Genomic DNA, 22,865 nt, shown 5'->3' with positions numbered 1-22,865 from the left:
CCAGGTTGAGTTAAATCAAGAAGAGCAACGTCTTCAACCCAGTTTAGATAAATCCAGTTGATTCTTTTCTGTTCTTCTTGACATAAAATCATATCCGGCATTATTTTGATACCGCTTCCTGTCTGTCAACGTCACTTCCTGGGGAGAGAATTCCGCAAGGGCTATTCTCTTTAGTGTTTGCCCTGTATTCCCAATGCCCATCTGTTAAGCGCCTGTATTTTGATAAAGAATAACTTCAAACACTTAAAACTGCCCATCAGTAAAAACTAAGGACGTTGGTTTAATTTGTGTCATGGACTAGGTAACAACCGAACAAAAAGAACGGCAAGGTGAGGTTATTTTTCTGCAGTGATGTACTGAGTGCCGAGTTTGGCTAGCTAGCGACTCCACTGGCTCGTCCAGGTTCGCTGGGAATTATTGAGGCATACAATTATCAATGAACAATAGCAGGTGCTGTAGTCAGTGACACATGAATGCTTCTTCCGGATAGAGCATTGACACTGTGGTCACAGTGTTCTTCTTTCTCAGCTCGATTTCGGTTCATTCATAGCTCGTTTGCTAATGTTAACGTGGTCTTCTGGGAGGTGTCTTTAGTTATCTGGCGGCCTAAATTAATGTACACCTTAGACTACCTAATGTGTTGCTGACAACAATGGTTTCTTTTTTAGACAGATGCCAACGACTGCAGAAAACATATAATTCTACTCGTATGAGCCCAATGGTCGTGTGTGCAATGCAAGTGGTTTGGGCTAAGATTTTTCCCCCAGCTAACGCTACCTAGCGTGTCGGCTACTGCTATAAAATAGAGAATGTTTGGCTAGACAATACATCTGTTTTGTTAAATTGCGTAAAACATCTGGTGAAATAAGGTGCTCGTTTAATGCAGTGCATATTTAGTTGTATTTTAGCAAGGTTTCAAGGGCCCCACAACACCCAGATTGTGATAGCTTCCTAAATTTGTACCTTGAATACACAAGGTAGTTTTAAACTTCTATCATTCTGTTGTCAACCAGTATTGACAACCAGTGTCGTTGAATGTCAAGGTGAGGAAATACTGTAATGGCACCCAGCAGTGTGGTTTAATCTAGCTCAGACTGCAGGCGCATCAATGTTCATTCCACCTGACTACATTGATTGTCCCTGCTGTTGTTAGCTGTGACTGTGATGCTCACATCTGTGTCATTCTGTGGCTGGACATAAATCATAACCTATAGTGTATATTTTTAAGGAGAAAACGTGAGGTATATTATCTTGGACGTCCTCGATGCTTGTAATATTTACAGTGCACGTCCTGTTACTTTTTGCCACATATTTAACAACTGCTCTGTATGATTTCCAAACCTTCAACTGGACTGCAGGTTTTATCATACAACCTAAATTGTTTGCTCACTGTTAAAGCTAACCTTGTAAATCAAAATACAGTATTCTTTATGCTTGTCAGGTTTCATACCATCCATCTATCTGGACAGAACATACAAACTGGTCACAGAAAGTAGCGGTGTCTGTGCATGATAAGAGAACCTTCTGTCTGGGATGACAGGGTCAACCACTACACCATCATGACAAATTCAACAAAGGATTTAACTTAATGATTGAAAAAATGTCAGTGCAAAAGCCACTTGTGAAGGTCAGTAGTGAGCATTGTTATTGCTCAGTTAAATTGTGCCAATGGCACAACATTGTGCATAGATAGGGATGGGATTTTTTAAAATTCATTTATTTATGTCTGGACTGTGGAGGACAGAAGTGACAGGCAGTCCAAAGGTTTTTAGAATCTGACAAAGAAAAAAGATTGAGGCATATTTCATTATATTCAAAACAACAATTTGGCACATTTACTCGTACCAGGCGGCACGGTGGTGCAGTGGGTAGCTCTGCCGCCTCACAACACGGCGGACCCGTGTTCGAGTCATGCTCTGTGCGGCGTAGGAATGAGTGTATGTATGCGTGGTTGCATGTCTTTGTTTGTGGCTCCGCGGTGCACTGGCGTCGTGCCCGGAGTGTCCCCCGCCTCACGCCCTATGGCGCTGAGATAGGCTCCGGCTCCCTGTGACCCGCCTTGGTGGATATAGCGGTGGTAATCTGAAGATGACTGACTGACATTACTCATACCCTTTTTTTTTTTCCCAGGCTCATCAAACGGTCTTACCACTTGGGCATTTACCATTACTGCGCCAGTAAGTTCTTTACTTGATCTCAGCCTACAATTGACAAAATTGTGCAACTACAACGAGGATGTCCCAGCTCCAGTTCCAGTGTCCTTCCAGTCCCATGCCTGCTGCCCCTGCCTCACTGCAGCTGGGGCAGCCACAACCTGGCTACAGCCTCCCTTGTTCTTCAGGCACCCTACCCTCAGAGAGTGCTAGCCAGCCCATCAGGAGCTCTGCTCTACCTGCAGCCTCAGCCACTCCTTACAACACCACCACAGGTTTATTTTATGTTTGTTTGCAATTGTCTTTGCAAATGTGTTTTGTGGGGAGGTGGACTCAGACAAATGTTTGTGCGTGCAGAGTGTTTTGTTGCTATGGCTGCTTGAAGAAAACTAAAATGTACATCAATCTTTACTTATTTCATCACACTCATCATTTGTTTAGCACTGCAGACATTACAGAAAGTTAGAGCCAATTTCTAGTCTCCTACTACTCGCAGTTATAATTACAGTACAGAGATGAAGTATAGACCACAAGTCAATAGGTGGAAGTGAACTGCTGGAAGTAGCCTAGACAAAACACATTACAACATAAATGTAGACAAAACAATATTAAACAGTAACAGGCCTATTTTAGTTTAGTTTGCAGTACGTATGAGGTAGTCCTCGTATGTACTGCAGTAATACACCATCAGCATTACCAAATGTACACAATACATTTCTTTGGCCTTCAATAATTTAACTGCCAAATATAAAGTGGATCAGATGAGTTATATGTCAGCAACATGCAGGCTCATCAGGAGTCATTGCTATATTGTTAGATTGTTTTATACAGTTATGTTTGTTACAGTTTCTAACATGGCAAACCCTAAAGAGAAGACCCCCATGTGTTTGGTGAATGAGTTAGCCCGTTTCAACAAGATCCAACCTGAGTATAAGCTGCTTTGTGAGCAAGGACCAGCTCACTCAAAGGTACTGTGTGAGCAAATTATTTTTATATTTCTTCCCTGTGTCACTTGATGATGCTAGTGACAAAGTGTCAGTGATTTCCTGGTTTTCCTACCCCTGTCAGATTTTCTCAGTTCGACTTACACTGGGAGATCAGCACTGGGAAGCAGAGGGGACCAGCATCAAGAAAGCCCAGCATTCCGCTGCAGCATCTGCCCTTGCTGAAACAACACTTCCTAAACCCACCATGAGGACGTCCCGCAACACAGGCAAGAACCAAGGTGGACTCTTCATGCTGTCTTGTTCTTTTTCTAATGCCTGACTGCTAATTGCAAGTTTGCTTACTATCAGATTCATGTTGTGTTTTCGTCGTTTTGGCTTCACAGCAGATAGTGTGACACATACCATGGAGTTAAATGCATTATGTATGAAGCTTGGTAAAAAGCCTTTGTATAAACCCATCGACCCGTACCCGGGTATGAGACCACCAAATTTCAACTACAACATCCGGGCTCCAGGACATTATCAGCGCTCAATGCATCAGTGAGTTGTCTTCACTGTGATATTAACAATACTCTTTGAATGTTTTTGATTTAATATGGGGGTTATTTTTGAGATAAGGAAAATACAGTGCCTTTTTTGTTTAGGTACTACTACCCATTTCCTCCAATGGGACCATTGATATACCACATGGAGCTTTCTATTGGAGGCCAGCAGTTCATTGGTAAGGGACGCACGCGGCAGTTAGCCAAACATGATGCTGCTGCTAAAGCGCTGAAAGTACTGCACAAGGAGCCAATACTGCAGCAGTTGCCAGTGGTAAGAAAAGAAGTGCACACACGTGCAAGAGTTCTCTAAAGCATCTATGCAGTTTCATTCAGATTTGCTTTTCTTATTGAAACATTCTTCTCTCATAGATGAACGGGGAACCCGAGGAGGAGAACCTCAACAAATCAGAAATTAGTCAAGTGTTTGAAATTGCACTTAAACGCAACCTACCTGTCAATTTTGAGGTGATTTTTTTGTTTATGTCTGTGTGATTTTATAAATGTTAATAGGAAGTAGTTGTCTTTTTATTACATAGACAAGCTACCTGACTTTTTCTACTTTTTTATCCAGATATATTGCATACTAAGATGGTCTGCTGTACGTCAAAATCTTTTCCTGTTGTTTTCCAGGTTGTAAAGGAAGAAGGCCCTCCCCACATGAAAATGTTTGTAGTGTGTGTAACAATCGGGGAGTTCACTGGAGAGGGCAAAGGAAAGAGTAAAAAGATTGCCAAGAAGCTGGCAGCAGCAGCAGTGCTAGGAGAGCTGAAGAAGCTACCCCATATTCCCGTTTTGGAAATGACAGTGCCACGAATCAAAAAGAAAACCAAATCCATCATCAAGGTAATGTGAAGAGTGAGTAGGACAATACGGACGTGAAGAAGCCTGTTCATCAATTCATGATTAATGTTTCACACAAACAGCTGCAAACCAGTCCAGAATATGGTCAAGGAATGAATCCTATCAGCCGTCTGGCTCAGATTCAGCAGGCCAAGAAAGAGAAGGAACCGGAGTACAGCATGGTGACGGAGAGAGGTTTGCCTCGGCGAAGGGAGTTTGTTATGCAGGTAACTCAGCAGCAGCTGAAACTTGCCATTACTATGATGTCTTTTTTTTTCTTCTGTTTTTGGATCTGGCACATTTAGTTTTCAATTATTATTTTTTCTTGTGCAGGTGATGGTGTGTGGTCAGACTGCAGAGGGTATGGGACCTAGTAAGAAGGTGGCCAAGAGGAACGCAGCAGAGAAAATGCTGGAGCTCTTGGGATATAAAGTGCCTCAGCCTCAGCCCCCTAAACCGGCACTCAAAACAGATGAAAAGGTCCTACAACATCAAAAAGTACTCCATACGTGGTAGACAGAGACCAACCTTTACTCTGTCATTTGCATGTGTTGTTTTTGTGATATTTAGACCCCAATGAAAAAGCCTGGTGATGGACGTAAAGTGACCTTCTTTGAACCTGGCTCTGTGGATGACACATCATTAAGTAAGTATCTGTGTACCCACGCAACTCGTGTTTGGCCATGGTACATATTGTATTATCTAAATTGTGTTTCTGTACTCTAACACAGCAGTCCCCAACCTTTTTTGCGGTTTTCTACAGACCGATTTTATCTTAGACAATATTTTCACGGACCAGCCTTCATTTGCTCGATAATCGTTAATGACGCCAGGACAGCTGTAATCTAATAATTACTGCAGTGGTCTGATGTCAAATGCAAACAACAACAATAAACAACCTTTATTTATAAATTAATAATCAACATCTCTGTAAATGAAATTATTTATTTTAGAATGAAAATCCTTTTTAATAAGAAGTAAATATATTAAAAAACTCAACTCGAGACATTGCGCTGATGAGGTTTATTTTGAAATATAGCGACTGGTAATTAGTGCGTTAAACGAAGGAGAAATACTGATTATTTCTGTATAGAAGGCTCAGTCAAATAATAATAATGACAATTAGTGGGAGCTCTGAGTTTGTTTCTCAGCAACGAGCCGGTCCCATCTAGGTGTAACAGGACACAGTGACCCCCGTAGTGTGTTCTGGACATCCGGTGTACGTAGTTTGGTTGGGGTTTTTTTGTTTTAGTAGACAGTATTTTCTGCATTATAAGGCGCACTGGATTATAAGGCACACCTTTAATGAATTGTTTATATTATAATTTATTTCATATATAAGGCGCATATAATAAAAAAAAATTGAAATAGACTTAAAAAACTAGTGGCTGTAGTTGCGCCATCCGTCCACTAGCTAGAGCATTCATGACTGCGAGTACCTTTATTCAGCTGTGAACGGCCCTATTGTTATTTCAATGAGGCCATTCTGAGGCCCCGTCCACACGATGACTGAACTTTTTTGAAAACGCAACTTTTTTGTTGCGTTTACGCCTTCCGTCCACACAACAATGCAGATATCCGGAACGAAAACGCAACTTTTTGAAAATGCTGAGCCTAGGTGGATTTTTAAAAAAACGCTGGGTCTGTGTTGTCATGTGGACGGCGTATCCGCAACTTTTCAAAAACGCTGACATCTTGCCTGCGACGAAAACCGCTATGACATATTTATGGGCCCGTGTGTACAAACATGACGGATGTATGAACCTTGTTGATGGCAGCATTCTTGCAGGCGTTTTGTGACAACAAAACACGGAAGATTCCTATTGGATAAAATTTGACTCAATACTGCCACCATATGGTTTGGTACGCTTATAGCCGTCTTCGAAAACGCACTGCAACGTTTACATGTGGACGAAGATTTTTTTGAAAATGCTGTCGTGTGGACGCAAATCGTTTTTGATGCGTTTTCAAAAAGTTGCGTTTTCAAAAAAGTCCGTCATCGTGTGGACAGGGCCTGAGCCTCATCAAGGAAACCTGATCACTTGATCACTTTGCCATCTTAGAAAGAAGTCAACACGCTTGGATTTTTTCCTCAGCTGCTGAGATTTACTGATAAAAATACTACAAAATACTGTAGTGCAAAATTATCTAAAAACATAGTCAAATTAGATTTTATTTCTATAGCTCTCAGTGACGTGTGGTGAGGTTCATGGAGGTGAGGCACCGACGTAAAAGTCAGTTCTATGAGCCAGACAAAGTGGCTTATTTGCCAGTCTGGCAAAATACGCCATATTAAAAAACCTGACATTAAAAACTGGTTAAATTCATTACGAGTGGACCACTCAGTTCGAACAGGGTGGATTATTTCCTGATCTGAAGTTCGAAACAGATATTTAAGCTCCGACATTAGTCTTCGTTTATAAATTAAATATTGTTTCAATCGATCGGTAGTCCAGTCGGAGGTGAAGTGCAGCTATTTGCTGCTGTGTGTCCTAAACAGTTTTTTAACCCATTTTTAATGTCAGGTTGCTAATTTACCGGCAAATGCGACGCTGTTTTACTCCTAGAACTGACTGTCTCACCACCGTGAACCAGACAGAATACACAAGCCTAAAATGCACCCCCCCTAACGTGTTGTTTCAGGTATCAACTACATTTGCCAATCAATTGCAGCACACCACCTTTGTCTAGCAGTGACTCTGTTTTTGAAATTTCAGAAAAGGCTGGAAGTTCAGCTTTGAGGGTCTTTCATTCACCTTTATGCCAGTTTCTCCGTGTGTTTCCGCAGACTAACAGAATTGACCGTCACTAGATACCAGATTGCAGCCCTGACACTCGACAATAGCATTTTTTTAGACCAATTAACTTTAAAGTGGGTTATTTCCAGCACCACAGTGGTTGGGAAATACTGAGATCAGTCAGTCAAACTTTATTAATAGAATTGTTGAAAATTCCTTATGTTTTTGTGTGGAATCGTAGTCAGGCACCGGTGTTCTCCGCAGGCTGCTCTGCCGTCAGAAAGCAGGTCAGTTAGAAGGCACTTAGGTGACGCCCCTTGACTACCGTTGTTAGGGGGCTTGGGCCCGAGTACCTTGTGAGGGTGCCCCTGGTGGCGGAGTGCGGCATGACTGCCGGCCAGGCTCCCGGCTTTTTTTCAGCGATCTTGTTTTTAACTAATATTAATATGAATATTAATCCATATACCGTATTGGCGCGAATATAAGACGGTGTTTTTTGCATCGAAATAAGACTGAAAAAGTGGGGGTCGTTTTACATTTGGTCTAGACATTATACCCATTCACAACGCTAGATTGCACCAGAAATCTTTAAAGCGAATGCTTAACTTAACTCCCCAGGCAAAAGCGAACCCCTGTCACAAGAAGAAAAATAAAAATAGCGATAGCACGAAAAAAGAAAAAGAAAAAATAGCGGTAAGAAAGAAAACAGAAGAAAATAAGAGAAGAGATAAACAGAAAACGGAGAAATGTAGCGACAATCTGGAGAAAAGTGGGTCGAAGATCGGCCAGGTTAACCGGCAGCTAAGGAGAAGTAATGATGCAAACTACAAGATGATGGTGATAAATGAGGCAGTCTTCAAACAATTGCAAAGCGGCTGTGAAATATGGTGTCACACAGTGTAATGTACGGAGATGTACTGCAATTATTTTCTGCATAAAAATTAAATTTGGTGTTAAAAAAGTCTTTTTCAAACTTGAGTCTTGAAAAAGAGAGGGTCGTCTTATAATCAGGCTCGTCATATATTCTGGCCAATATAGTATAAGGTGCATCGGATTATAAGGCGCACCATGGGTTTGAGAAAATTAAAGGCTTTTAAGTGCGCCTTATAGTGCAGAAAATACTGTACTTTAGTAGTCCCCAAAGAGAATTTACGGTCATTGCAGAAAATCCCACTTCACAAAGATAGGAGTTTGGAAATGGAAGCAGGGGTTTCAATGCTTTTTTGGCCAATCTCAGGATATTCTGCTTGATTTTAATCCAGAACACTGGCACAGTTGTGGGCATTTAATGTGGGGGTAACGGCTGGTAACCTGACCAAGTCACTTGACTGAGCCCTGTCAAGACGCACAGACGCATGCATTTGTCTGTGCGTCATACCGCACAGAAGTCACTTTTCAAAATGAAACATCTTTTAGACCGATAAAGATAAAAAAGAAAAAATCAAATGTTCTGTGCCGCCCAGTATGTAATGGCACGCAGTCGTCCGGTACCGGGTGTAGTGTCTTCCAGACGTAGTGTGTCTCCAGGTGTAATGGCCCGTGGCCCGGTGGTTGGTGACCAATGCTCTAACAAATAGGACTGTCCCTTTAAAGGTTGTAAGGAGGAGGACTTTCGCCTGCCTTACCTGAACCACCAGCAGCTGCCTGCAGGTATTTTACCTATGGTCCCTGAAGTAGCTCAAGCGGTTGGGGCCTGCCAGGGATCCCAGGCTAAGGACTACAGTCGAGCTATACCTAACCCAGGCAAGGCCACAATCACTGCCATGATTGCCAATGAGCTGCTGTATGCAGGAACATCCTTGACTGCTGAAACCATCTTAAAGAACAAAAATAGCATGAATAAACTTCCCCATGGACCTCTCACCAGGCCTTCAGAGCAGCTGAGCTTCCTTGCATCTGTTCAGGGCCTGCAGGTAACTGATAGCACGTCCCAATAAGACCATAGCTGCACTTGTGATGTAGAGTAAATTTTAGATATTAAAGTTTTCTTTTTTGCTTTTAGGTGGAATACAAAGATTTTCCCAAAAACAATAAGAACGAGTTTGTGTCACTGATTAACTGCTCTTCCCAGCCGCCGCTCATCAGTCATGGAATTGGGAAAGATGTAGACTCATGTCATGATATGGTAGGTTTACTCCAAAATAAATACACATTGTTTAATACTGTTAAACTACTACACTGTATGTCAGATTCATCCGTCAGTGTGACAAATCATAGTGTGTATGAATTGTTGTAGTTGTGAGAAGAGATGACATAAACCTGGGGATGTAGACTGATGTGGATGTGTTTGGAAGAACTAGGGAACCACTGATTTAAAAACGAGTGGCTCATTGTGCCAATTCTAAGTAGGTCTAAGTAGGTTAACATCTGTTTGATCGGACTATGCTTGCAATTAATCATTTAGTGATGATTCAACAGTAAAAGTTTGTTTTTTTAAAGAGCAACATCCAAATCACAACAACATCTTTGTGTCATCTGATCACTGGAACCCGGCATGCAAAGCTTTTTAGAAACACCTTTCCTAAAAGAAAAAAGAAAGGCAGTTTTCAAACGTTACTTGAAAACCCTCTCGTGAAATGGATTATTAAAAATTATGGTGTGTTTGATTACTGACACTCATGCTACTACACAGCAAATGTATAACTGTTCTCCAAGTGGAAGGTGTAGGTGGGATGTGTCTTTTACACCTAGTGCTTTTTTAATGAGTCCTGACAAAGATGTAGTCCAACTTTACTTTATGGGGTTGTTCTCAGCTGAGGAGCAGTAACCTACCCTGTTCTTCACCCTGACAGGCTGCACTGAATATATTGAAGTTGCTCGCTGAGTTGGACCAGCAGTCAAATGAAAGGGCGGGAAATGGACCAGTCTCTCGGTAAGCTGTGACAAACACTACAGTGCCATGCCTTGTGTCAACCCAGATTGTAATAATTGGTCAGGACAGGAACACCATGATTTGGGGCTGGTTAAAAACTGACTGTGACTATATTTGACTTTCTTTCCACAGGTGTGGCAAGCAGGAAATGGAGGGTGACTTGCACCTCAAACAGGCTAACTCAAGCACATTGACACAGACCTTGGATGGCACTATTTAGATGGTCAGGTTGTCTGTAAAAGCACTATAGAAAACTCACACTGTGTTCTTAGTCAGTTTTAGAAGGCAGTAGGAAGCTTTTGGCATCATCGGCCTCCAAAACATCACTGTTAATATCCATTGTTCTGAGATGTTCACAGTTAAACAAGATTGATAGGAACAAGTAGATTATTCCCTTGATGTTGTTTAATTGTCTGCATTATTTATTTTGTTGCTTTGTAGAAAAAAATTGCTGCATCCAAGGCAATGACTGTGGGGTATACATGGTGAAAAACAGAATCCAGTTACGGCCTGTGTTCTGTTTCTGCCAGGAACTTTTTCCTTTCTGTGAGATGTTCTCTTATTCTTAAGTCTTTTGTGTTTTATCCCCACTGAGGTGAATCATGATTAAAAGCTTGTTGGTTTGGACATCATTTCTGCCTTGGGTGCAGCTAATGAACCTTTGATTTTCCTTGGGTGCTTTACATCAACAACCAGTGTTATCAGTATTACCATGTAGGACTGGGAAGACTCTGACTAAATGTAGCGTGTGATGTAAAGTGACGTGTCTGCTGTGTGTGACGGGGATGTTTCCTTGTTGCGTCAGTTTCGCTCATACTCTTTTTCTCCCTTTTGTCAACCTTCCTTCTCTGCTACCCATGGTGATTAAATTTGTGTGCTTATGTGCACAAAACCAACACCTCTGTTGTCTTTCTGAACTGCTACTGATGTAATATATATTTAAATCTCAAGATATGTGGAGCAGTGTAATAATTAAATTCACTGACATTTATAAATATAGTTATTTTTATCCATCATGTTTTAAACAAATTGTTCCCCATAAGTATGTATTTTGACTGGAGTGTATTCTGGAGATGACAGGGATATCACTTCATAAAGTATAGTTTATATACACTTAAGTTGAGTTGCAGTGAAAAATATTCATATGAGAACGTAAACTCCACACAGAAGAAGTCACATGAAGGGCTTCAACTATTTGGCAAAAAGATATCTAGGACTGCAAAGAGATAAAAATATTGACAAACTAAACGGTGAATATTAAAATTATTATGAACAGAACTGAAAATTACACGACCTGATTTTATTGCCCAGTTGGGAAAGCCGCCCCACAACAAAAAATTTCTACATTTGAACTGTAGCATTTCAGAGATTAATTTTAACAGTAAACTAAAGGTTAAACTAAAATCTTTTATTCATACCTTATGTAATCTTAATTTACTCAGAGTCAGTGATGTGTACTGATTCTAAAAACATCTGAACAAGTGTTCCAAGTGTTCTCTTTATTATGACACCAATATTACTCAAATAGACCTTGTGATTGCAGAAGTGAAATATTTGCACATCATATCGAGCAGAGGCCTACTGGGTTGAGTGGTTTTCAATTCTTTTATTTTTTGGAAACAATAAAAGACAATATTTCAGTACATTGTTAAATTGCAGATATGAAAGGCATTCCCGATTTGGCAAAAGCCATAATTTTGTTACCATTAAGTATGTTGTTTAAAATATGGTGAAAACAATTGAAAGGAACTAAAGGCTTGACTTGAACCACAAACTTCTTTGCCTTTGATGATCACTTGGCTGAGTCATCATCATGAGTCAAAATCTCCATATTATTGTGGTTCTGCACATTTTATTAGACCCTGACTTTAGCTAGGTATGACTATGCAACCTCAATGGAACCATTAAGCGTGTGCTTCTTCATGGAGTCAATGAACGGGTACATGCATTTGTCGGATCCCATGAAACGATAAGCAACCACATTAGATTCCCAAGGCAACAACCTGAAAGAGAACATGAGCAGTATATCTCAAAATACTGAGCATCAGCTAATATTTTGCATAGAAGTGCTCATATGAAGAAATGTTTCAACTAAATTAATAATACTTTACTGTTTACAGTGGAATTTATAACATTTTATTGTTAAAGTCAAATACAAATTATTCTTAACTGAAGTGCAGTGAAATAGTTAACACAATGGGAAAGAAGGGGGCAAGAGTCAGATATGTTCACATTAGCAGAGAAAATTATTGAACATTAGGGGATAGAGATAAATGAACTGATATGCAGCAGAACCTTTGAAATAATATGAAAAGCTCAAAAGCATTTTATGTAGTGTCAGTCTCAAGTACGAATGACACCCGACTCATAATATAGTCCATATTTATTATATAGTTTTACTGAATTTCTTTTCCCTAATGTAGCCACAAGAGGACACAAGCCAGTGTCTTATTGTGCCGGTCCCAAGCCCAATATAGAGGGTTGCGTCAGGAAAGGCATCCGGTGTAAAACTTTTGCCAAATCAAACATGCGAATCAAACCCATGACTTCCATACCGGATCAATTGAGGCCCGGGTTAACAACGACCGCCATCAGCGCTGTTGACCTACAGGGCACCGGTGGAAATTGGACTACTGTTGGTCGAAGAAGGACAGGAGGAAAGTGTGTTCGCACGAAGAGAGAGAAGAGGAGCGCCAAGAGTATAGGACTGAGAGTAGGGACGTTGAATGTTGGAACTATGACAGAGAAAGGTAGAAAGTTGGTTGACATGATGCAGAGGAGGAAGGTAGACATACTGTGTGTCCAGGAGACCAGGTAGAAAGGTAGCAAGGCTAGAAGTTTAGGAGCAGGTTTCAAGTTGTTCTATCATGGTGTAGATTGTAAGAGAAATGGAGTAGGAGTTATCTTGAAGGAGGAGTTTGTCAGGAATGTCCTGGAGGTAAAAAGAGTGTCAGATAGAGTGATGAGTCTTTAAGCTAGAAATCGAAGGTGTGATGTTTAATTTTGTTAGTGGGTATGCTCCACAGGTAGGATGTAAGCTGGAAGAGAAGGAAAATTCTGGTTGGACTTTGATGAAGTGATGCAGAGCATACCTAGAAGTGAGAGAGTTGTCATTGGAGCAGACTTCAATGGACATGTTGGTGCAGGTAACAGGTGATGAGGAGGTGATGGGCAGGTTTGGTATCCAGGAGAGGAACGCAGAAGTACAGATGGTAGTTGACTTTGCAAAAAGGATGGAAATGGCTATAGTGAATACTTTCTTCCAGGAGAGGCAGGAAAATAGGGTGACCTATAAGAGTGGTGGTAGGAGCACACAGGTAGACTACATCTTGTGTAGACGGTGTAACATGAAGGAGATCAGTGACTGTAAAGTAGTGGTAGGCGAGAGTGTAGCCAAACAGCATAGGATGTTGGTGTGTAGGATGACTCTGGTGGTGAGGAAGATGAAGAGGGAAAAGGCAGAGCAGAAGACGAAATGGTGAAAGCTGAAAAGGGAAGAGTGTTAAATGACTTTTAGGAAAGAGTTAAGACAGGCTCTGGGTGGCAAGGAGGTGCTTCCAGATGACTGGACAACTACAACTAATGTGATCAGGGAGACAGGCAGGAGAGTACTTGAGGACTGAGGAGAGTAGACAGGAGTACAGGGAGATGCAGCGTAAGGGGAAGGTAGAGGTAGCAAAGGCCAAACTTATGATAACTTTTATGCTAGGTTGGACAGTAAGGAGGGAGAGACTGATCTATGCCGGTTGGCAAGACAGAGAGATAGAGATGGGAAGGATGTGCAGCAGGTTAGGGTGATTAAGGATAGGGATGGAAGTCTATTGACAGGTGCCAGCAGTGTGATGGGAAGATGAAAAGAGTACTTTGAAGAGTTGATGAACGTGGAAAATGAGAGAGAACAAAGACTAGAAGAGGTGACTGTTGTGGACCAGGATGTAGCAAAGATTAGGCAGGATGAAGTGAGGAGAGCACTGAAGAGGATGAAGAGTGGAAAGGCAGTCGGTCCTGATGATATACCTGTAGAGGTTTGGAAGTGTCTAGGAGAGGTGGCAGTAGGATTTCTGACTGGTTTGTTCAACAGGATCTTAGATAGTGAGAAGATGCCTGAGGAATGGAGAAGTGTGCTGGTGCCCATTTTTAAGAACAAGGGAGATGTGCAGAGTTGTGGCAACTACAGAGGAATAAAGCTGATGAGCCATACAATGAAGTTATGGGTAAGAGTAGTGGAAGCTAGACTATGGGCAGAAGTGAACATTTGTGAGCAGCAGTATGGTTTCATGCCAAAAAAAGAGTACTACAGATGCAGTATTTGCTTTGATGTTGATAGAGAAGTACAGAGAAGGCCAAACGGAGCTGCATTGTGTTTTTGTAGATCTGGAGAAAACTTATGACAGGGTGCCCAGAGAGGAACTGTGGTATTGTATGAGGAAGTCTGTGAGTGGCAGTGAAGTATGTTAGAGCGGTGCAGGACATGTATGAGGACAGTAAGACAGTGGTGAGGTGCGCTTTAGGTGTGACAGAGGAGTTCAAGGTGGAGGTGGGACTGCATCAGGGATCAGCTCTGAGCCCCTTCTTGTTCGCTATGGTGATGGACAGGCTGACAGACGAGGCTAGACAGGAATCTCCATGGACTATGATGTTTGCAGATGACATTGTGATCTGCAGCGAGATCAGGGAAGAGGTGGAGGAGAAGCTAGAGAGGGGGAGGTTTGTCCTGGTTTGGAGAGGAATGAAGGTTAGCCGCAGTAAGACAGAATACATGTGTGTGAATGAGAGGGACCTGAGTGGAAGAGTGAGGTTACGGGGAGAAGAGATCAAGAAAGTGGAGGATTTTAAGTACTTAGGGTCAACAGTCCAGAGCAATGGAGAGTGTGGAAAAGGGGTGAAGAAGTGTGTACAGGCAGGATGAGGCAGGATGGAACGGGTGGAGGAAAGTGTCAGATGTGATGTGTGATAGAAGAGTTTCAGCTAAAATGAAAGGAAAGGTGTACAAAACTGTGGTGAGACCAGCGATGTTGTTTGGTCTAGAGACAGTGTCACTGAGGAAAAGACAGGAGACAGAGCTGGAGGTAGCAGACATGGAGATGCTGAGGTTCTCTTTGGGAGCGACCAGGATGGATTGGATCAGGAATGACTACATCAGAGGGACAGCACATGTTAAAGGTTTTGGAGATAAAGTCAGAGAGGCCAGACTGAGATGGTTTGGACATGTCCAGAGGAGAGATAGTGAATATATTGGTAGAAGGATGCTGAGTTTTGAACTGCCAGGCAGGAGGACCAGAGGAAGACCAAAGAAGAGGTTTATGGATGTAGTGAAAGAGGACATGAAGGTAGTTGGTGTGAGAGAAGAGGATGCAAAGGACAGGGTTAGATTGAGGCAATTAATTCGCTGTGGTGACCCCTGAAGGGAAAAGCCAAAAGGAAAAGAAGAAGAAGACTGAATTTCTTTTCCCCTACTTTCTTATTCTCTTGATATTTTTGTAACACATTGTTACTATGAAGCAGATCATACAGTATAGGTAAATTTAATGTCATCTGCAAAATGTCAGTGCAGTGAAACACTTCTGTTCCCCACATTGACATTACACTACGTTATATCAGCATTCAAGTGTCAGCAGGAACGAGTAACTACTTTAATGATACCTTCATTGGAATTTCTCTGCAAATTGCAACCTGTCTCATAAAGTGCCACAAAAACGATGTATGGACTTTTGGCCATATGATTTTGAGGTTTTATACTCACGCTCTGGACAAGAAAGGTAGGTAGGTGAGACGTGGGATGCACACCAAAGGTTGGTCTATTAGGATTGCATTCATGGCCTGTTCAACACAGTACTGGGGCTCCAAGGGAGGCAGGAGCAGTTCCACCTCCTCCCTATTAGTAGCACCAAAGCACAAAGACAGACCATCACATCCAGTGTGTAGTGTCTAAGTAGCTTATTAAAACAATTGCACAAAACTCTTTACAGAATATACTGTACATTCTAAACTTACTGGTATTTTGCGCTAAATTTAGAAGATTAAAAAATACAAAAGTTTCCGTGCATTTCTCCTATTTTTCTTGAATGATTTTTAGTATAAATGCAGAAAAATTAATTTGCAACGTAAATTCAACAATAGCGTATTGGCAATTATTTTACCACTTACCAGTTATTTTTTGTCCAGGTTTTGCAATATACAGTGGTACCTCTACTTACGAATGTCTCTACATACGAAATTTTCTACTTACGAAAAGCCTCAACAGTAAAATATTGCCTCTAGTTACGAAAGAAATTTTGAGTTACGAAAGGTAAAAATACAGTATGGGCTGATACTGCAGCTCCCAAAGGGTCCTGAACGCAACGTTCTTATAGCTGTTAAGTTAATATATTTACGTAAAACTATCAGAACACCTCATGGGTCGAGGGCCGAATGATGAGGTCGCTGTATAAACACCTATCTAACTCCACACAGAGGTCCCTCTTAGTCAATGGGATGCCAGGATTCTAGGTAATAGCCAATGGCAGAGCAGCGTTTCATAAGGAGAAAATTTCGCTGGTAGAGACGTTCGTAAGTAGAGGTACCACTGTAAAACCTTCCACATCTGAGATTGCTCAAGGGTAATGAGAAGGGAGTCAAACCACCAAACGTCTGATAAGTGGGTTGACGGTGCGTTCAAGGCACTCTTTCCTGGGCTGATTTTTTGATGGCTAGCAGACTAGCAGACAGCATTTTAACATATAGATGTCATATTCAACAGTGGCTGACTAATTATAATCAGGAGACATACAGTATATATGCTGACATGATGTCATTCTGGGTATGAGATGCCACCAAAATCCAACATGGACTTGAAATCCTGCAGCTGCTGATAAAAACAGTCGAAGCCCGTGGCTGCAGGCCGGCCGTTGTTATTCACACATCCTCCACAGGTTTCCAATTCATTCCCACCATTCAGAACATCCATTCCCTACACTCTGCAAAAAGCCTAAAATGCATGCATGCTCGCAAACATATGGATGCAGTGTTGAAAAAACCAATTTCAATATGTCTTTAATAACTATCAGAACACGTCATGGGTCGAGAGCCGAATCAGGAGGACCCTGCATAAACACCGATCTAGGTCCACACAGAGGTCCCTCTTAGACAATGGGATGCCAGGAAGACACTAGGTAATAGCCAATGGCAGAGCAGCTATGAGAATGTTGCGTTCAGGAACCTTTGGGAGCTGCGAGTATCAGCCCATACTGTATTTTTACCTTTCGTAAGTCGAAATTTCTTTCGTAACTAGAGGTAATATTTTCCTACTGAGAAGTTTCGTAAGTAGATAATTTCGTAAGTAGAGACATTCATAAATAGAGGTACCACTGTATTCGCTATGGACCCCAAGAAAGTGACGGAGGAAAAGAAAAGACGAAGAAAAGAGTTTTTTTGTCCGTATAAACAAAGCAAGAGATAATAGAAAAGCATGAAAAAGGGATGTGTTTGGTTGATCTTGCCAAGAATATGACCGCAATGCATCTACAATCGCCATGTTATTAAAACAAAAGGAAGTTTAAGGAGTTTAAGGCATCGCGTGAGTGGTTTGAGAAGTTCAAATGAAGGACTGGAATTCACTCTGTTGTTTGGCATGGTGAGGCAAGAGTGCATGAACCAAACGGCAAAAAACAATGAGGATAGCAGTTAAAGGGTAAATGACCATAATTTTCATTCTTTATTCTTGTTTTTTATATTATGCACAACTCTCATTTATTGTGTATTAATCTAATTGTAACATGTACTGTATTTGTTACATATTTTGATGCATTTTTATGCTTAATAAAACATTTATGTCTGAATTTGGAGGGCTTGGAACGGATTAGGGCATTTGCATCGAAAAACGCTTCTCTACTTACGAAATTTTGTACTTACGAAATTTCTTCCAGAATCAATTAATTTCGTAATTAGAGGTACCACTGTATTCTTATATTCATGGTTACACCATTGACCTACCGTATCTGACAGCCTTCAAACATGCCTGTATTCACAATGTAAGGGCACACAAGAGTCGTCTTCACGCCTTCAACGTCCTCAGCTAGCAGCTCATGGGCCAGAGACTCGTGGAAGCCCACAGCGGCAAATTTACTGGCACAGTAGTCCTGTCTCAGACAAAAACCACACTTGTGTGTTTTGCTTGTTTTCATATTTTTAGACACGTTTTAACTTTTATGTCATCCTGATAATATTCTTCTAGATAGTTATGGGTTTTCCACATAAGCACAAATTGAGTTTTTAAATACTGTGTCATTGGATCTGAATCATCTTGTGATATTTATTTGATTTTAGTTAATTTATTAACAAGAGCAAAGAGCTGTGTGAACTACTGAGACTATGAAGCGTCATAGTGTTGCTGTGATGCTTTCTTCGTGGTTCACCTCAACACAAGCAGTGCTGAAGAGACCGAGGACACTGGCGATGGTCACAATGTGGCCATGGTTCTGGGCCTTCATCTGAGGGAGGAAGGCCTTCACTGTCTGACACACACACACACACACACACACACACACACACACACACACACACACACACACACACACACACACACACACACACACACACACACACACACACACACACACAGTAGGTTATTATGAGGCAACAAAATTCATCTGATTTGTGGTTTAAATGTTGCTCAATGTGAAGGAATTTTATAAAACTCGAGCAGCCTCACATTAAGAGGATTTAAAGTACGTGGGAACCCTATGGTCCATAAAGTGAAGGGGATAAAGCCATTTATGTGATACACCTTACATGTAATGCGTCGTGGCAGCTGATCCTGAAAGGATTATGCTGTACATTGTGAAATTGAAATACTTATTTTCCAGTTGTCAAACTTTCAGTTTATTTTTAATTTAAAAAGTATCACCTGCAAAGAAGGTTACATGTCATTGACAGAAATTAATAGTGGGAAATATAGAAGTAAAAATGAAAAAGAAGTCACCCTATGTCTATAGGTTTGGTCTGTGCTACGCTTGGAGAAACCTTTTTCACCTTGATTTTTTTTTTTTTTTTTTTTATCTTTCTGCTGGCTCTGTGTCTCAAAAGGCACTTTCCAAGGATAGTAGGTCTAGACTGACACTTCATTGTACAGACCCCCCACCAATCCACTATCAGCAAACACTTGACAGTGGTGAGGAAAAACCTTGATTGAATCCAAAACTCAGGGTGGCTGGGTTTTGTGTAAGAGATTGATTAAGATCAGAAGACAAACTTATATAGAGAGTTATGGAAATAGACTGGAAGAGAAAGAAAGAGTAAGGAAGTGAAATCATGGGTAATACTGGAACGTATTTTCAGATTTTTCTGTTCAGGTGCAACTGAAAACAGATAAATAAGCATCATCTGAAAGTTAACTCATGAATTTGATTAGTTGGTAACTCGTTGGAAACTAAATGTTATATTTGGACAGATAAGCATTGCATTGTGTCTGTTTAGGAAATAATGATTTTTCACTGCCTTCTCAAAAGAAAAGGCGTAACACTTTAAGTGTAATGTCAGCATCACATTTCATCCAGACTAAGATGTTCTCACCCAGAAGAGGGCATGGCAGTTGACTTTCATTGTCCTCTCCATCAGCTCATCAGGACAGTCTAACATGCGCTCCCCAGCCACGACTCCAGCATTGTTCACCAGCATTGTGACATCCCGGCCCAGATCCTTTCGAATAAGGTCTGCATTGCGATACACATCCTCCCTGTTGGTCACATCCACAGTGTAGGTGTATGCCTTGCCCCCCATCTCATGCACCAGCATGGCTGTCTGCTCATTGGATCGGTTGTCGATGTCCCACAGCACCACCTCTGCCCCATGCTTAGAGAATTCCTGTGCAAAAAGACGACCCAAGCCACCGCCTGCCCCAGTGATCAGCACCAGCTCTCCATCAATAGCCTTTGTGCGTGGGCGCAGGATGACACGCAAAGAATTTCGCAGGATGAAATAAATCACATCCAGAAGCATCATCTGGAGGTCCATTAGAAAAATCATGTTGATCTATTTTGCTTGTGATGGTGCTGATTGTAAGAGCAAAGATGTCTTACAGTGGGTTGGAACTCAGACCTGGTACCTGTGTAGCTTGTTGTTAGTTTGTGTGAGTACAAAATGTGCAGACAGCCAAGCTGGTGTTTCCTTCTCTTCTGTGACCCCCGGCCTCTGTGCACGCTTTATTTCAACACTCCTGTCAGATTAGAGAAATGCCTCCAGCTCCTAATAAATCCACTTTGTTCCAAGCTCACCATTAGTGACAAAACAACATGTGTCAGATGGCATTTCACAGCGTTAAAGATTCTTGTTGGGGAATTAGTTCACAAGTTGCACATTTATACAGTATCTGTGACTGTCTTTTATATGCTATGCAGATGCACATAATGTAAGCATCTGCATGCATTATATGCATGTAGTATTTGTTCCTAATGTCAATATGTACTGTGTATATACACACACACACACACACACACACACACACACACACACACACACACACACACACACACACACACATATATATATATATATATATATATATATATTAGGGCTGTCACTTTAATGCGTTAATTAGATTAATTGATTACGCTGCAAATTAACGCGCTATAAAAATTAACGCAATTAATCCCGAGTGGCAAATCTGGCCCATTGAGGGACCCGTAGGCTGCAGTGACGTCACTTCGTACCTGCGCCACTAGTCAAAAAGCAGGGTGACTGACAACAGAGATGGACACGACACAGGAGAGTGAGGCAAGCCCACTCGGACCTTTGGGCGGAAAGTTTATTTCTAAAAACAACATGTGCAGTACTGTACATGTTCTAAACTTGGTTGGATGTAATAAATACTGGAAAGGTGTAGAGTGAATCTGAGGCTACAAACAGTGAAACAGTCATGGCCAAAGCGGATGAGAACATAAGGAGATTATTTGAAACCGTTGAGCTTTTCATTGTTACTTATAGCCAAAGAAGGCTCCTTGTTTTGGTGTCACGTTCTTGTTTTTAAGGTAAACAGTGCTGGCCTTGTTTAGTACCTACAGTATGTATGCATTTGAGCCACAGAGTTAGTTTTAACAAATTTATTACATACTGTATGTACCTAGTGGTCATAATTTTCTGTGAAGCATCCCATTTGCTTTCCAAAAGAAAACAATTTATGATTTCTCATTATACTTCGTGGGAATATTGGACAAGAAGTAAACTTTTTTTTTTCATTATTTGTGTTTTGTATACATACATTCTTCAAAACAGAGGGCATGAGTCTATGGCCTGCAATCTAGCAAGTTATTCATTTTATACAAGGGTCCAGAAAGTAGGCACACCATGGACCAAACACAATCATTTTAACTATCAGTTTGGCTTGTGGGGTCGTATTATCGGCCGTTCAGCTCCATGCATGCCACTCTCTTTATGTTCCTATCTGTCAGTACACACACAGAAAAAAAAACACTGCTAGTCTGCCCTGCTCATATAGTTTGTTTTTTGTTTTTTGCATGAATAACCTAGACCACAGGAGTTTCAATTATACATTCTTTTCCTTTGCTGGAGCATATGTGGAGCCAGCTACTTCTACAAGAGTAGTCAAGTTGTTTATGCAGACAGTTCGAACTCCAAACTTCATTATTTTCTACATAAAAAAACTCAGTCACATTTGAGCATTTTTCTAGTTGTATTATCTTCTTAATTTCTGCAATCATTTTAAATCAGTTAGTTTTATTGTAGAGTCTGTATTTTACTTCGTAATGCCTGAGAGAAATATACTTAATGAAGAAACAAATTGCTTGAAAATAAAGTAAAAAATTGCTATTTATATATTCATTTGATTTAAATTAATTCTTGTCTCCCTGGTGCTCATGTGAGTTACAAAGCAGGATATGCAGATTTTTATAATAAATCAGGACTCAATCAGATCTCAAGTTTTAATTCTCATCTACAAGAAATGGATGGATGGAAGGACTCAATTTTCTTTTGGCGACAATCATCTCTTCTTCTTCTTTTCCTTTCAGCTTTCCCTTCAGGGGTCGCCACAGCGAATCAGTTGCCTCCATCTAACCCTGTCCTTTGCATCCTCTTCTCTCACACCAACTACCTTCATGTCCTCCCTCATTACATCCATAAACCTCCTCTTTGGTCTTCCTCTAGGCCTCCTGCCTGGCAGTTCAAAACTCAGCATCCTTCTACCAATATATTCACTATCTCTCCTCTGGACATGTCCAAACCATCTCAGTCTGGCCTCTCTGACTTTATCTCCAAAACCTCTAACATGTGCTGTCCCTCTGATGTACTCATTCCTGATCCTATCCTTCCTGGTCACTCCCAGAGAGAACCTCAGCATCTTCATCTCTGCTACCTCCAGCTCTGTCTCCTGTCTTTTCCTCAGTGACACTGTCTCCAGACCAAACAACATCGCTGGTCTCACCACAGTTTTGTACACCTTTCCTTTCATTTTAGCTGGAATTCTTCTATCACACATCACTCCTGAGAACTTTTCTCCACCCATTCCATCCTGCCTGTACACGCTTCTGCACCTATTTTCTGTTGACTGTTGACCCTAAGTACTTAAAATCCTCCATCTTCTTGATCTCTTCTCCCTGTAACCTCACTCTTCCACTCAGGTCCCTCTCATTCACACACATGTACTCTGTCTTATGGCGGCTAACCTTCATTCCTCTTCTTTCCAGGACAAACCTCCACCTCTCTAGCTTCTCCTCCACCTGTTCCCTGCTCTCACTGCAGATCACAATGTCATCTGCAAACATCATAGTCCATGGAGA

General features: G+C 41.2%; 2 protein-coding genes across 5 annotated transcripts; one reads left to right on the top strand and one right to left on the bottom strand.

The window, feature by feature from the left end:
* Positions 1-148: 148 nt before the first annotated feature.
* Positions 149-10,993, top strand: stau1 (staufen double-stranded RNA binding protein 1). Of its 4 annotated transcripts, none has more exons than XM_068314936.1 (15): positions 149-329; positions 2,131-2,428; positions 3,000-3,121; positions 3,222-3,366; positions 3,487-3,640; positions 3,745-3,916; positions 4,015-4,110; positions 4,276-4,488; positions 4,569-4,712; positions 4,819-4,965; positions 5,056-5,131; positions 8,817-9,136; positions 9,226-9,348; positions 10,016-10,095; positions 10,228-10,993. In XM_068314936.1, the coding sequence occupies exons 2-15, from the start codon at positions 2,236-2,238 to the stop codon at positions 10,313-10,315; spliced, it is 2,073 nt and encodes a 690-aa protein (XP_068171037.1). In that variant the 5' UTR covers positions 149-329; positions 2,131-2,235; the 3' UTR covers positions 10,316-10,993. The 4 variants fall into 4 exon arrangements, with proteins under 4 accessions (XP_068171037.1, XP_068171035.1, XP_068171034.1 ...); XM_068314934.1 differs by having other exon boundaries at positions 3,484-3,640; XM_068314933.1 differs by having other exon boundaries at positions 3,222-3,378.
* Positions 10,994-11,757: 764 nt separating this feature from the next.
* Positions 11,758-20,175, bottom strand: rdh20 (retinol dehydrogenase 20). The gene is made up of 5 exons (XM_068315807.1): positions 19,645-20,175; positions 18,489-18,587; positions 18,067-18,212; positions 15,839-15,970; positions 11,758-12,098 (listed from the first exon to the last, which is right to left on the bottom strand). Exons 1-5 carry the CDS (start codon positions 20,095-20,097, stop codon positions 11,978-11,980), a joined length of 951 nt encoding a protein of 316 aa, XP_068171908.1. The 5' UTR covers positions 20,098-20,175; the 3' UTR covers positions 11,758-11,977.
* Between the last annotated feature and the right edge of the window lie 2,690 nt (positions 20,176-22,865).

Source organism: Antennarius striatus, chromosome 5, assembly GCF_040054535.1.
Source record: "Antennarius striatus isolate MH-2024 chromosome 5, ASM4005453v1, whole genome shotgun sequence".
Lineage (NCBI taxonomy): Eukaryota > Metazoa > Chordata > Actinopteri > Lophiiformes > Antennariidae > Antennarius > Antennarius striatus.
Note: the sequence above shows the minus strand (reverse complement) of the source record. Positions and strands in the feature narration are given on the sequence as shown.